The sequence below is a fragment of the Oxyura jamaicensis genome, chromosome 19 (genome assembly GCF_011077185.1).
Source record: "Oxyura jamaicensis isolate SHBP4307 breed ruddy duck chromosome 19, BPBGC_Ojam_1.0, whole genome shotgun sequence".
Classification (NCBI taxonomy): Eukaryota; Metazoa; Chordata; class Aves; order Anseriformes; family Anatidae; genus Oxyura; species Oxyura jamaicensis.
The window spans coordinates 1,096,788-1,112,352 of record NC_048911.1 but is presented as its reverse complement, the minus strand read 5'-3'; the positions used below and the strand labels follow the sequence as shown (position 1 = coordinate 1,112,352).

At 43.3% G+C, this 15,565-nt stretch overlaps 1 protein-coding gene across 1 annotated transcript in view; it reads right to left on the bottom strand.

Moving 5' to 3' along the window:
• Positions 1–1,107: 1,107 nt before the first annotated feature.
• CALN1 (calneuron 1) overlaps positions 1,108–15,565 on the bottom strand; it is a 123,206-nt gene continuing 108,748 nt past the window's right edge. Inside the window, exons 4-5 of the mRNA XM_035342925.1 lie at positions 13,271–13,424; positions 1,108–7,789 (exon numbers count right to left, since the gene is read on the bottom strand). Of these exons, the coding sequence (XP_035198816.1) occupies positions 7,662–7,789; positions 13,271–13,424 (282 nt within the window). The 3' untranslated portion in view covers positions 1,108–7,661. The remainder of the gene's footprint in view (positions 7,790–13,270; positions 13,425–15,565) is intronic.

Genomic DNA, 15,565 nt, shown 5'->3' with positions numbered 1-15,565 from the left:
CTGCTCTTCAGGACATGTGAATGTGGTATAGCTGCACAGAGCAGCTCTCATGGTATGAAGCCTTGGTGGCAGCAGAGACAGGATTAAAATGGTCAATGTATGCTTTCCAGAAGGACCCAGGCCCATCTGAGTTCAGGGAAACAGGTCCTAAATCTCTGGTAGATCTAATAAAAGTAGTTTTGACTCTTTAAGCAAGTGCCATGGAAAAGCACATGGCATGGTCTGTCCCCTCACTTTGAGATCTGCATGTGATGTCCACCAACCTCACCAGTCCCGATTTGACTTCCACCACTTCCAGAGAAGTGAAATTCATCTCTTTGGCATGCTAATGAGTTCTGTGCATCTGTTTCGCTCCTGGAGTGTTGATCCTGGCTCCAAACAGCCACAGCATCTATTCAGCCAGGAGATCTTTTTGTAATAACGGGCTTTAAAATATGTAAATCTATTTTCAAAGCAAAATATAAACCTCAAATGTTCATGTATCCCTCAGAAGGAAGAAAGGGTCTCTGTCCTAATATTTTATGCAAATCTAGCTTTTGCTCTTGTACTTGGGCATGAATAAATATCAATGACTGCTTCAAAATGAGGAAAAAAGAAACTTGATCCTTCATCAAAAGAAAAAAAACTTTATTTCTATTGCATAAATAATGGTAAAATTAAAATCTTTTTATACAGATTATATATTTACAGTAGTGTTTGGTTAGAGGAAACGGCCGATACATATGGCATTCGGTTTTCCTTTTATACATGTCTTTATACACTTGGGTAACTTGCAATAACATAGGATTTATTTAAGTTGCATGCCAAGTTAATTTATATTAATATTTACAGTGTTTTGTACAAAGAGATTTATTATTTTTTTTTTAACTATTATGCTGCTGACTTTGTGAGTTGTCTTTAATTAAAATGGCATGTCTTCTGTTAACAAGCAAAAATGGTCAATTTTTAACAATTAATGGTAAATAGCTTGAAAACAGTTGGAGATGAAATTATGATAAAAATGAGATGGATGCATTAGTGAAGAACTTAATTCCTAGAGATGAATCAGGACGCACTGATTACTTAGATCCTAGCATGGATTAAATGGCAACAGGCTGGATTCTGGGCTTATTCCAGTTTAAGCCAATTAACTCCAATGAGTTACTTATTTACTCTGGAGTCCGAGAGGAACTTCACCTTTCTTCCTCCCACCACCCCAATTAAAATCTGAGAGAACAAGAGCTGCTGCATGAAGCTGAAATAACTTTGGCTCCTCTGACAGAGATGGTGGGAAATGTTGTGCCATTCTTGAATAGCTGCAATATGAAAATACGTGCACTTGTTTGAAGATTGCTGTCAAATGGCAACCCCAGGGGCCTGATGCTGCAAACACATCGGCATCATGGTTTGAGTTTGGTTGGACAGCTCACAGGAGAGACGACATGCCTGAGTGCTGGCAAGACTGGAGGGGTAGCTACTAGAGCAAGCTCGACAGCTTTATATGGGATGGTCAGATGTCTGCCTGTTGGCCAATGAAAGCTGATACAGGAAAGTTGCATTATGGAACTCACCTAAAGCACTGTAAGATGAATGGTGTTTGAAGATGCTTATTCATGATGCTGGCAAATATTGGCCATGAACAGCTGTAGAAAAATATTTGGATGGAAAATGGCAATTCCATTTAGTAATACTCTTCAAGGCTACAAAGTATTTTGTTCTGTCTTGACAGAAAATAATAATAATTAAAAAAGCTATTTTCATGGTCAAATTGTCAAGTACTGATTAATAGATTCAGAGGAACTCCTTTTTCTCCCTTTTCCCCTCTTTTTATCCATTTGGGGGCTGAAATTCTTTACTAGTGAAGATGACAAATTGAGGCAATTTTTCAGACTTCTGCCACTGGAACAAAAGTCTGAAAAACTTCAGACTCCACTTCATAGAGCTGCCTAAAACATGCTACTTGAACTGGAGAAAAACAAGATTTGTTTCTGATAATAACCAACAACATAGCGAGATTAAAATGTTTTGAGCCTTTTCTTTTTCTGTATTAAATTCCTTAGTTCCTGGGAAGGTAATAGGTTTTAAGTGATGCCAGGGAAATATAATTGCACTGTCAGAACTCAGTATGGTAAAATAATAGATTGAAAACCAGCAAGTTCTGTACATCTTCATCTGTGAAATGTAAGCATGATTCAGAGCCAAGAAAAAAAAAAAAAAAAGAAAAAAGAAAAAAGAAAAAAAAAGATACTTTATCAGATTCTCATTTTAGAAGAGTTGTTTTTCTTCTTTCAAATAGTCATCCATAAAGCAGAAACTAAATAATATATTACACGGGTGGATAAAATAGGGAACTTCATTCTTAGTGATCTTAATGTATTCCTCCTACTGCTTCTCTCTTCGCAGATCTAAGTCTGACTCGGGACTGAGAACCTCTTGCTTTTGTGTGATGACAGCCCTTGGCAGTGCAACTTGCTCTGGGCACGTGCATGCTACATGCAGGGAAAGAGTCTTTCGTGGAAAAAAGCTGCAGAGTACCGGGCACCTCGCAAAGCAATGTGTCATCTTGAGCAGAGCCAGCACTGGACCTTGGATGGCCTTGCATGGTCCTCTGGGTGTCCCAGGAGATGCTTTGGTCTTTTGGAGCAGGCAGAAAGATGCAGTGCATTCTTTCCATGGAATAAAGTGTTTGCCAGTAGGTACTTTGCTCATCCAAGTCTGTCAAAAAGACTTCATCCATCTCAAGTAGCATCCTTAGGAATGCTTTCTATCTGTTCCTGATTTACTTCCTCAGTGTTCTATTACTTATGGGAGAAAGACTGGCCTCAGCTTAAAACAGTGCATATATCTTATTTATTTATTTATTTTTTCCCAGAGTTCATGGAAATCTTTAACGTAAAGCAAGTAACATCCAGTTCTGACAGTTCATCATATCCAAAGTGAGCGCCCAATAACCACTGAATAGAGTGTATGAAGTCTCTCAGCAGGTGATACCCCAATATCCAGCTCTAGTTCATCTGGGAGCGGGAGCAGGTAGCCAGGCCTCCTATACCTGCTCACAGGTGACCCCTGTCCTGGGGAGGTCTGTGACCTCCACCAGGATGGGGTGTCCTCTAACAGTTACCAGCACATTTGTAGGTATCCATCAAACTCAAAAATTAATTACTTCTTTCTTTTCAAGACTTTTTGTGCTTTGTCATCCCTATATAACCTCTACCAGCGTTAAGGACCAAATGCCCCCTAAAAGAGGGTTTCCAGTTGCCCACACTGCTTGTGGTTTTTAGTTCTCTGTACTACTGCCAATACTGCATCTGATTATTAAAGCCTTCTCAGTGGTGGAGCCAGCGCGAGGGTCAGGCCCCGGTGAGGCCCTGAGGTGGTGCGGCCTGTTGTGGGCAAGTGCCTGCCCCTGAGGCCCAGCGCCACGCTGCGCTTGGCGGGCACAGTAATGCCTCAGCTGAGGCCTTTGTGGCTGACCTGATGGTATGGCTTCAGATCTGACAGGTAATCCAAGTTCCAATAGCGGCTTTTTGCTGGAATTCATTTCTCTGTGGCCTCTGAAGTGCCACATGCCTGCTGCTCCCTTGTTGGCTTCTTCCGGAGCAGATGCCTTGTGCTGCTTGAAAATCAGGCTGCGCCTTCAAAGTTAAAGCCACAAACGGTTCTCAGCAAAGCAGCCCTGTGCTGTGCAGTAGCAATAAGCCAAGTCCTTCCCATCAGGACTGGTCCCTCTGTGACGGATGTGCCCAACAAGCCCAGGGCAGCCTGTGTTGAGCAGCACGTACACTGCCTTGATTTTATTTGCTCCCAAGCCAAACCAAACCAAAGCCTCTCTCAAGCTAAAACAATCACAGCCACCTCAAATCTTTCCCTCTGTGCCAATCTGTTTAATTGCACACCTTATTTTTATATTTTGTGACTAAGCCAACAGTCATCTTCAGGGTGCTCAGCATTTGGTGATAATTTGCTAATCCATGAGCTGTCCTGGGCTGTCCTGGGCTGCTGGGAGTCATTTGTCCAGCCTTGGTGTGGCTGGGAGTGTGTTTGCAATTGCTGCGTGTCGCTCCAACTTGTGGCACACATGTCACGAACAGCGAGGGTTGCCATAGCAATATCCTTTTCATACAGAATTGCAGTGCTGAAAAGACACTTAAATTCTCATGTAACTGGCAAGAGCATAAGTTTAGTGCTTTTTCTGACAGCTCTACCTAGCCCTGCTGCAGTCTGGGTATTTTTTAAAGTATGTTAATTAGCACTTAATATTTTTTTTCTTTTTCTTTCTTTCTTTTTTCTTTTTCTTTTTTTTTAAAGTATGGGATTTTTTTTTTTTTTTTTTCCTTTGATTCTTCTACTTTCTTCCCCCTGAACTTTTGCAAACAGGTTCCAATCAAAATTTTACTGCTATATTTTTACCTACTGTCTGTAAAAGCAATAAAAAGCCCCTTTTTCCACCTCTTATGTAGAAGAAGAAAAAAAAAAAAAGGAAAGAAGATAAATGGATGTTACATAAATGGAGCCAGGGAGGGAGAGAGGAGACAGAGGTCCAATGCTGCTGGCCAGGAAGGATGTGGAGGTGTAACTGGAAAGGTTGCTGGAGGTTGCTGGGAGTGGAAGGGTTGAAACAGCTTGGACTGATCCATCCTGCATTGCCACACACTACCAGAAGAGCCTGACAGATTAAAGAAGGGATATCTTCAAGATGCCTTTAAATGAAGAAAGGCTGCTCTAGGAAGGAAGAGGAGACCTCTGGCAAGACGTGGCACTGATTCATAATGGATAAATTGGGTTCCCCACAGAAAAAGCAAAATCAAAAAATCCCCAAATCCCGTACCCAGTAAAATCAGCTGGGAGTTTTGCAATGAACTCTACTGACCCCAGGCTATGGCTTTTACCAATATATTAATTATAGGTTTGGTTTTACAAATGGACCTTCAAGACGAAGAATTGTGCTGAACAATGACTGTATTTACAAAGTGTTTTTTTTGTTTGTTTGTTTGTTTTTGTTTTTTAATGGAACATGCATGTAGAAACTATGGAGCCTCTAGAAGGCTTGGAGGAATGGAAAAGATTAAAGATAATCTGTAAGGTAGCTGTTATAATTGGAGTCTGCCTGGTGTTAGCTGTTGGATGAGTGAGAAGAACGTGGAGAAAAGCCTGGTGTATGTTTTACTCGTCTTTCTGTGCTAAGCGAAGAGGCACTGCTCTGCCCCATGGAGCTGCTGTGCTGAGTGGGGCTGGTGAGTCGGTGCCCACCTCTGCTCCATCTCCATCTGCTCTGCTTCCCACATCCACTCCAGCACCATCCCAGGAAAAAAAAAAAAAAAAAAAAAAAAAAAAGTTAATAAGTACCACTCGGTGGCAAGTAACGTTTAGACTTTTTCTGCTGCCCCCACCAATTCATGTGCCCCAAGACCTAAAAATGTGGATGACAGTTCCCTCAAAAAGATCTCCAGGCTCATTATCTGCAATATCCAGCACAGTGAGTTCTGGGAGCACCCCTGGTTTTCCCCAGCAGAGTGAATCCTGTGCTTGAGCTTGCCTATGATTTTCTGCTGTTGGTTTGAAGTCTGCTCCTGCCCTATAAGAAACACAAATCCCTCCATCTTCTGGGAGATGTAAAAATTTTAGTGGAATGTTTTGTGGTTGACCTCTATTAGTCACAGCAGAACAGAAATACAGAAGTGTGTGTTTGTGGAAGGCAGAAAAACGACTCAGCCACTTTGGAAATGACAGCTGTCATCTTCACATATGGAAGGGGGGCACCATGAAAATGGCTATGTTATGGAAGGGGGTGACTACAACACACACCTAAAGACAAAACCGTAAGCAGTGACATGAGTTTAAAAGGGTAGTGGGAGACAGAACAATGAGAAACGCATTTTCAAATTAGGCTACAAAAAAGAAATACAGGTTAAATATTATCAATCAAACTTGAAACCAAAAAATAAAAAAAAAAAAGTCTTTGGGATGCATCCAGGCTTAAGCCAATGACTGCTGTGTAGGACGAGGGAAGCTCATGGTTCACAATCCCTCTGGAAGCCATCCTGCCCCCTCTCATGACACAGGAAACAGTCATCTACGTTCCAGGAGCAGGATCTCACTGTTCCTTGGTGTTTCTGGAGCTTGCCCAGCTGGCAGCATGAAGCCACCGCAGCTCTGACGCCTGCGTGAATGCTTCCCGCGCTGACTCCGCGTGTGCCGGCTGCAAACATCTCCCATGAAGTCAAGGAAACCAGATCTCTCCCAGGGGTGACACGCAGATGCACAGTTCATCTGAAGGTAAATGCAAGGATTTATATCATGTTTAAAAGGAGAAACACTTTCAGATGTAATCCTGGCTCCAGGAGTGTGCAGTCCCTGCACTTTCCGCAGGATGTGTTGTGTCTCTTGTTTGCATCACTCCATCTTCTCCTTGCTGCACATTCAAATCTCTTCCAGGAAAAATAACTAACACTTGCGGGATCTGAAAGTCTGACACACTGCATAACATATGGTGGTATGCTCAAGTTTGATTCCTTCTTCTCTTGCTGCAGCATGCTTTCCAGCTCATCCTCTCTTGAGCCCATCCATGGGACGGGTGGAGTGGTAGCAGAGGTGGTGGGACGGCTCCAGTGAAGGTCTGGAGCAGCTGGCTTGTCAAAACCCACATCGCCGCACAGGTGAAAAGGTAACGTCTCCCACGAGAAGGTGTCTGACATGGAGGATTCACTGCAGATTACAACCAGGGCAAATGAAATAAAAATTGGGCAGGTGAGGAGCAGGGAGAAAAGCTGAGAAAGAGTTTTCCTTATGGTTTTGGTCTCATATAAGGTTGTGGTGAAGACCAATATAGTGAGAGGGCAAGACTTCTGGAAAGAAAATGTAGTTGAATACACAGGTGGGACCAAAGAGAAGGCTGGTGCTGGTGGTTGCAGAGTTGGCTGGAAGACTGTACAAATCTCAGGAATGCCCATGTGTGAAAGCGGGTGGTGGTTCTTAAACCCTGATTCGCGGTGGAAAAAAAATGGCTAACAGACTCATGCTACCCCACAGTCTGGTGTCAAAGGCAGTGTTTATGAAGCAAAAATAGACATTTTGTATGATGCTGGCAAATTCTCCTCTTTTTACTTTGAAAATACTGTACAAGGATGCTCTAGCTCCCCTCTAATGCCATAAACTCAAAGGCATGGTCATAAGGGAAAAACAAAGTGAAGCTGAAGCTGAAGTACATGAAATAAAATGAACAAGACTTGCTTGTGGCAATGCTACGATCAACTTCCTGGGAATGTGGGCCCAGTGGAGAGCTACGCAAAATAGTCAGTTGGCCCCTAGATTAAAAGACAGCCCTGCTGCAATGAGTCACGAGGCTGTGCCTCCTTGAAACTGCAAAACAGACCGCTGGATGAAAGTGTCTTCCAAGTTACCATTGCTGTTTTGAAGCAATAATTCAGGACTCCTGTATATTTTTTTTTTATTGCATTAGGAAACAAAACCTTTAAAGCATTAAGACAGCCCTTTTATGTCCCTGCCAAAAGGATGTAGTTGATTCACAAGACACGTTACGCTGCTGGCCCCAGGCTCCTTGTCGAATGGTGCGTTATCTGCCTGCCTCTGTCTCTTTGCCGTGTGAGAGTCGGTTCGGGGGAAGCTCACCCGGTGGCATGCGCATGCATGGTCAGTTTGGTTCACAGTGTCATGGCGAGAGGCTACTCCATGCCGCTCCGCAGGATCTGGTTGGCCGCAATCAACATCACGCTTATAATAAAGGCCATGGCAAATGCGCAGATAAGGCTCTTCCGTACACAGGTCTGTCTGTTCTGCTTCTGGGCGTGCACTGCAGGAAAGACAAAAGAAGGATCATAGAATCACAGGATGGCTTGGGTTGGAAGGGAACTTAAAGTAGTTCCAACCTGCTGCCATGGGGGGGTTACTTGATGAGTTACTCGGTCAAAGAAATGTTTTTACTTTCCACTGGGATCGTCTGAGCTCGGAAATCCTCCTTCTCCTCAATGTATACCCAACTTTGGCTGAACCCTCTAGCTCATACTTTGAAGATCCCCTGTCTGGCCAAGTGTTACCTCTCCTTGGAGACCATTGGGATGAATACTGCTGGGACATTTCCAAATAATCAACCTTACCTTTCATTACTTCCATACCAATTTTCCTATTAGACTGCCCTCTTGTAATTCAGGAATCTCTTTCTCACTCACGTTGGCTTTGAAAACCTTCAAATGCCTGAAGATTTAAGTGTTTCAGTTGATCTGGGTAGGGTAGGTTTTGTTTTGTTTTGTTTTGTTTTGTTTTTAAGTTCTCTATGAAGTTCTCCATGCATTTCTTTTATTAGAAATATTGGTCTTCTGTGAATCCCCTTAGACACGTCCAGGTTTTTCCAGTTATAGGTTAAATGGGAGCAAGCAGAGATTCAAGATGTGCTCCCTGACAATGCTTAAAAAACCACTGTGATCATTCCCATGAGTATGCATAGTACATTAGTAATTTTTGAACTGTCTTTAGGTTTTCTGTGCCTAAGCAAAATCAGACTTACTAAGAACCTTTTCAAATGAATGCTTGCAGAACAATAGTCAAAAGAGGTGAGAGCAATTTGCTGCAGTTAAAATGCAGACAAATGCGATTTTTAACATTTGACATATTTTACGTAATTATATTTTTAAGTTCAGCAACAAGTATACATGTTGTGGTCTGCTAAAGCCAGTTTATGCCTCTGCCTCAGTCTCCCTACCTAAGAATACCAGAACAATACATGGTACTGGGGTTCCATGAAGGTTAATGTTTGAAAAGGCTCTGAAGGTCCTGCAAGATGGATGCAGAAAGTCACAAAATCCTTACACACATATATGGGTAGTAATACACGGTCTTCTTCAAGCATGAGAAGGGATTTACCCACCTCTTTTTTTTCCATGGATGCTTGTACTGATGGTAATGGGAGACTTCCAGATGGTTGACAACAAGCTCAGAATTACAATAAAACCAAAAAGTGACCAGAAAAAGGCTCTGAGTACCCAGGCTGTGAAAAGTCCAGGAGGCTGTTTCGAGCATACACAGAAATAAAACCTTATTTTGATCCAGGCTTGAACCTCATCACACAGAGACAGGGGAGTACTGGATGCTGCATTTCGAATACTTGTTTCATCCCTCCTTGCCTCCTCCGACCAGGATTTAGCAGTGTCTGTGTCCTAATCCCAGCTCCCATGCGGTCCCTGATCATCAGCTCAGTGCCGGAGGCACAAGAAGCCCTCGTTAGGCAGCACTTTGAGTCAAAATGCCGAGGGCAGGGAAATGTTGCACAACCATTGCTCCAGGGGACTCACTATATTCTGCTCAGATAATGAAATCCCCCTTATGGCAGCCTCCTAAATTACTTGCTGTCTGCTTGCGAATCTCCTTGAATCCTTCGTTTGCTTTTATAATGCACACAGAATCAATACTGTAGTTCCTTGGTTCCGTGCATGATGCCCCAGCACCTTGAAAAGCTTGGTAAATAACAGCTTTGGTTATTCTGTTTTTATTTTTCTGTTATTTATGCACTTTGAAAACTCTCCCAGCCAGGAAACAAAACAGTGGCATAAGCGATCATGGTCAGTGTTGCCATTCAACACAGGGCTCCGATGCCAGTTACTATGACTGTGAGAGCAGTTGAAGACTGGCCATGACTTTCTGCAATGGCATTTTCCTATTCAATGGAAAAGAGTAAAGCATATTCAGTATTTCTTGCAGAATTGCTCCCGAAGCAATTTCTTCAGTCTTCTGTTATGCTATCACATCAAAATAGAGCTTAAAGATAGTAGGATTCAGGTAAGCCATCAATATTGTTCTTTACCTACTGAGAAGCTGAAGTTGCTGATTTTTTTTAATTGCTAACACAATTTTGTGCTTCCCTGGAAGCAGTCTATGAAATGTCCTCTTAAATATGAACACCCTCTTGCCCTTCCTGTAAATGATGAGGTTCTGCTCTCAATTCCCTCATTTCTTCAAATTCATAGATCCTTTGAGCATGGCATCTGTTCTTTTTCCTGCTGGTTTCCACCATGGGCATTGTCACAGGTCTGGATTATTGACGTGTTTTGCATTTTGTTGCCAATAGGAGTTTTTAATACCCAAGGGACATGCAGGCGTTTGGATGTGAGTTGTTTCGGTCAGAGCCACTTCTTCTGAGGTGCCCCAGTCTGTTCCCAACACAACCGTTTAATGTAAAGGAAATCTCAAGAATCAAAGGCACATCAAGGCTCATCCTTCATCTTCTCAACACTCAGAGGGTATGCTGGTGGGGAGGACTTGGCCAAGGGGTGGCAAAGACAGCAACCGTCTGTAACTTCTCCACCTGGAAATAGGCTCAATGGGAATATCAGTCCACTAGCTGTGACTGCCCGGCTGGTTGTGATGCCCAGAGTAGGGCTGAAATGCTCAGGGTGAGCATTGAGAACCCTCTCCCCTACAGATTAAAGCTTGCTAATGTGACCAGCTCCAGTGTATTTATAGTGACTTTTGTCATTACTCTGCCAAAGGTGAGTTAGCTGAGGAGTGGATGCCCCGAACACTTATCCGGGGACCCGTGGCAGCTCTTGCACATCCTGTTAATTTGAGTGTCAGGGCTGAGGATGAAATACCCATGGCTGGCAGCACAGGTCACTGTAACTACCCAGCACTCTTGTTTGCCAAGAGCTTAATGTCATGAGCGTTTGGGTAAAGGGAACTGCCAGATGAATGATTTTTGTACTACAATTTTTTGTTAGTGCATTGTCACTGTAAAAGGTTGTCCTTTCCTTGTATCTCTTTCCATAAAAACATGCACTCTTCTTGGCTCTGAGCTTCGTTGTTCTGCCCTAAGCATTAATAAAAATAGTGAGAAGGGCTGAAGATACAACTCTGCCTCCCTTCTGGTTGTGTTCTTTATTGTCAAGGCTGGTGTGGGCTGCTTGTACTGAGGAGCTGGGCATTTTCATTGCTTTGCTCTTCATCAAGTAGAAGGCTAACAAAACTCCCTAGAAATGTGTAGGAGGGAAAGTTGTAATGTGAGCCTAGATCTGACATCTTGCAAATGACTCTCATGTTCAGAGTGAACTGAACAAAATCCTGGACTTGTCTCTGACCATAATACAAATTTTGTACTTAGTTTAAAATGTGTGTGTGGTTGTGTGTGTGAGAGAGAAATACCTTATATCATCTGTGTTGATATACAATGAATATTATAAACTTCAGTTGCGAAGGTCTTACTATGACAAGACGCCAATATGGCAAAATTTTGAGAATTACAGAAATTTGTATTTGTATTTTTCCTGATGGCAATGTTTCCTGTCCATGGAGGAAGGTCTCAGTGATCCTTTTTGATGGCAAGAACATGCCTGGGGTGACAGTGGGTAGAGATGCCCCATTGAAGCAACGTACTGAAAATACCTGCTGTCTCTCCTCCCCTAGGAGTCATTCCCAAATCTTAGTGAAAACCATCAGGGATAATCTTGGCTTCATTCCTATCCATAATTAAAGGCACTTTAGAGGGGTGGATGAAATGTACACTAAATATAGATGTGAACCTCTAAGCTAGTCTCTTTATGCTACCTTTACAGTTGAAAGAAATAGGTGTTTTTTAGAGTGCAGTTCACCTCATCCCAATGTAGTGCTTCAAATAAATTAGAGGAGTTGTACTCATAAAGTATCTTTTTCTCTCCACTAATTAAGTGAGCGAAGGGTGACAAAATTACATAGAGACCCTTCTTAATACTAGGCTGAGATGCTGCCCAGCCTTCATGGCAGCTCTCCCTTGATGCCATCAGTCTATGCCATGAGGCTCTATCATTCCTGCTTCTGAGTCCTGTGGGGAATTTTGTGTTTGGGAAATGGGAATGCTTATGGCAGCTGTGTCTCCTCTGGCACAAGCAGGTGCTTCAAGAAATGGCATGTCCAACCTTGAGAGCTGCAGGGACATAACCTGCGCTCAGTCTGCCTTTCCTGGGAGAAATGCTCATGTCAGAGCTGCTGTAGACCAGAACCATCCCCTTCTTCTGGGACCTGGAGCAAAACTTAGCATCTTGGTTGACAGTGTTTCGTTGATCTTTATTCTCTGGTGGATTTGTATGTGTGTGTGTGTATTTCTAACAACATCTAAAAAAGGGTCTGTTTTGCTTCTAGGTTCTGCCTAGCACCAGCAATGCCAACATCCCACGAGGAAAGCTGTTCTTGCTGTACTTTTGGAAGCTGGGACTTCCAAAATGAAATGCTGAGCATTTTGGTTTTCGGACCCATTTTTTTTTTTTTGTGACTGGGATAGTTCACCCAAGTACCGATGCTGAAAGAAGCCTGCATGCCTCTCGCAGCAGTGACAGCTGGTGCATGTCTCCACTGAATCAGCGGGTCAGTGGGGACTAACAACTCCATTCATGTAAGTAAGCATCCCTTCCTCCCTGCCGCTCTCTGTGAGGAAAAAAAATGTTGCTTGGCTTGGTTTGAAGAGTGTCACTGCTTGCCTCCCTCCTGCAGGTTTTTTAAAATTCAGCCGTGCTTTTCTACATCTTTTCTGCAGTATTTAGCACAGGATGACTGTGCTGGATACAGCGTCTGAATCCCATTAATTAGCCAGGCTAAAAATCGCACTAATATGCTTATCCTTTGCTTTGTTTTGATGCTTCATTATCTCACCTGGTGCCCTTCAGAGGCTACTTGACTCCTCAGAGTACCAGGATTTCCCCCAGATGGATGATGTAAACTGGCATTTCAGTGGGTGGGATAGCACCACGGTGATGTGCAGAACCCCTGAGTTTCTCTGTATGTATCTCCCTGCACTTCTTGCACTTGAGATGATTTTTATGTTTGGTTGTTACAACCAGCAACAATTTGGAGCACCATGAGTTCCTCTGGCCTAGAAGCTGATTTATTTGCCAGGAGTCCATGGATATCCGTATTGTGAATAAATGCATGGTTTGGGCTTTATAGGTAATACTGTCTGCTGTGCTGTTACACTGAGGGGAAAAACAGACAAGGTTGGCTATGTTTGACACAAATATTCCTTTTAATTTCCTAAGAGGCACTGAAGCTGGCCTGTGAATTTCATTTTATTGTTGGCTCCAAACAAACCATCAGATATAAAATTTGCTTTGGGCCTACTCCAAGCTTAGGGGACAACAGAGAAAGGGTTTTGGTATTGGCTCAAAAGCTGTGTGGACTAGTAGACTGAGCATTGATCTCAAAGCTGAGAAGTCCTGAAGTAACTCTGTGCATCCTTGCCCATTGCATGTCGTGGACCAGGCTGAGTTTTACAAAGGAAGCAGAAAGAAAATAATAGCATGGAAACTTTCTCTCTCACCTTCAAACTCTGTTTGACAGTTGCCAGAGTTTTCATTTAAACTCTCCTCTTCATTGATAATGATGTTCTCAATGTCCTTCATCGTTAAGTGGTCCCGGAAGGCGTGGTAGAGGATGTGTTTCAGCTCTTCTAGTGTTATCCTCTGCATGTCGAACTGTGGGAAGAGAACCGAGTTAGACGCGGCCAGCAGGAACAAGCGTGGTACTGGGAGGAAGAGAGGCATGTGGGCACATCGCAGTTCCCTACTTGTGGTTTTTTCAACCTCATTTCAACACCTCAATATAACTTTGCAAATTTTGCTCTTTTGGGTTCATTTAACAGTAACAGTGTGAATAATTCAACTGGATGTAGCTAGAGCTCTTGCAGCTTACTTATTGCTGGTAGAGCTGTAGAGAAGCAAGGGGTTGTTTTCCAGGCTGGAAATATAGCAATCCAGTCTCAGCCCTGGCAATCCTGGAAGAGGTAAATCCCTCAAAAATTCCCCTGGCGTCTCTAACGCCTTGCCATGAGCCACAACCTTCTCTTTGCCCTGTTTTTCCTCCTAATTGCAGTGTGGAGAGCACAAGCAGAGAACATTTCCCTCACAAAAATGTAGATCCAGTAGGTAAATGTTGTTTCTGTATATACCAGATAAATGCTTTAATACCAGATTATTCCTGCAGAATATGTAGAAATGAACATTTTGCATCAGAGGAACTTTGCACACGTGTAAGGTTCATGGTATTAACATCTGCTAATGGTACACAAGAGAGGGCATTCCCGCTGGCAGACTGGCAGCCCAAGGTAAGAGACCAGCCTCTCCGAGCCATTGTTGCAGGCACTGAAGAAGGATGAAAGAGCTCTGAGACCCCTGCGTCTCCTCCTGTGCTGCTGCTGATAGGCAGGTGGTGAGCCTGCATCTCAGGATGTGAGCAGCACCTTGACATCTCAGCCCTTACAGCCCCAAACACAGGCTTGCCAGCACCAAACAGTGAGCACCGAGGCTTGTACACCCTTATCCAAACTGCCTACCTTCAAGAAACCTCAGAAAAAAACAAACAACCCTGGCTTAACACTGTGGTTGAGGAAAGGTGATGAAAACTTGTGCCTGCTTCTGCAATTGAGAGTGTGGCGATAGTACACGATCAGATCACATAGCTGGCATTTCAGAAACGGTACAGCATAAATCCCCCATCCTTTCCCCAAGGTTGATAAGGACAGGACAAACCTTATCAGCTCTGAGCTGCCTAGTGTGTTATCTAAGGTTGTCTTCCCTGACCACTGCTCCACACCTCATTGCACAGATACAAAATCATTAATTCTCAAAGTGATTAACTGAGGGAAATAAGTGCACTGTGATTAAACCTAGACCTTGAAGTATTTAGGTGTTTCTGTGTGCATATAGGCAGATTTGCACACATCCATATATATTCTACCTATCCTTAGAAACACTGATTTTTACAATTCTATTTATTTATTTCATGCAATGATTTAAAACTTGGTACAGAGAAATGAACAGCAGGGGTACAGTGGACAGACAGTTCCTGTTTTTTGCTCCACATGAATTCTCTGAAACTCTTGATTTGGTTGGTATGCTTGTTTTGTTGCTTTCCTTGTTCCTCGGGGATTCGGTATTCATGCTGCCCAGCTAAAAATAGCGAGCACACAATTGTCACCAGTGGTCTCCTGCCACACAGTTCAAAGTTGGATAGCAACCCCCCCGGTATTTAGTCACTTATTTCCAGCTTTCTTTATTGTGCATGAGGAAATGTCACCACCCGTAATCTGTGTTCTTATATGTTAAAAGAGCAAGTGAAATCAAGCAGCTGTGCACTTCACAACTATGATTATGAAAAGCATTTCTCCTGGCAAATAAAGGTGTGGAAACTTGGGCTAATGTGTATGCTTGTCTTACAGCAGTGTCAGGAGCTGTCATTAGCGGAGGTTTGCGGAGTGCCTTGAGGCTGCCCAGGGTGTGCATCCCTCCCGTCTGGCTTCCTGCAGCGCCACAGAGGTGTACTTGCGGGCAGCAGCAATGCTTTATCACCTGCTATACAGCCCTGCTCTCCTTTGAAGTTTTTCTCTTGGCAGAGCTCAAACCTGAACTTTGGCCCTGGTGTCTTCTGAAGTCCACCCTATGCTGAAACCCATAATTTCACCTAGTGGTCAATGTGTATCAGTAGGAGCCCCTTGATGGCATGGGTTTAACCCATCACATCTCATTAGGGTGTAATGTTCAACCTATGCTGGAGTTTTCTTACTGTTCTTGGCTCAGGAAAAGTTCTCTGGGGCCAATACAAACATTCCCCCCCCCGC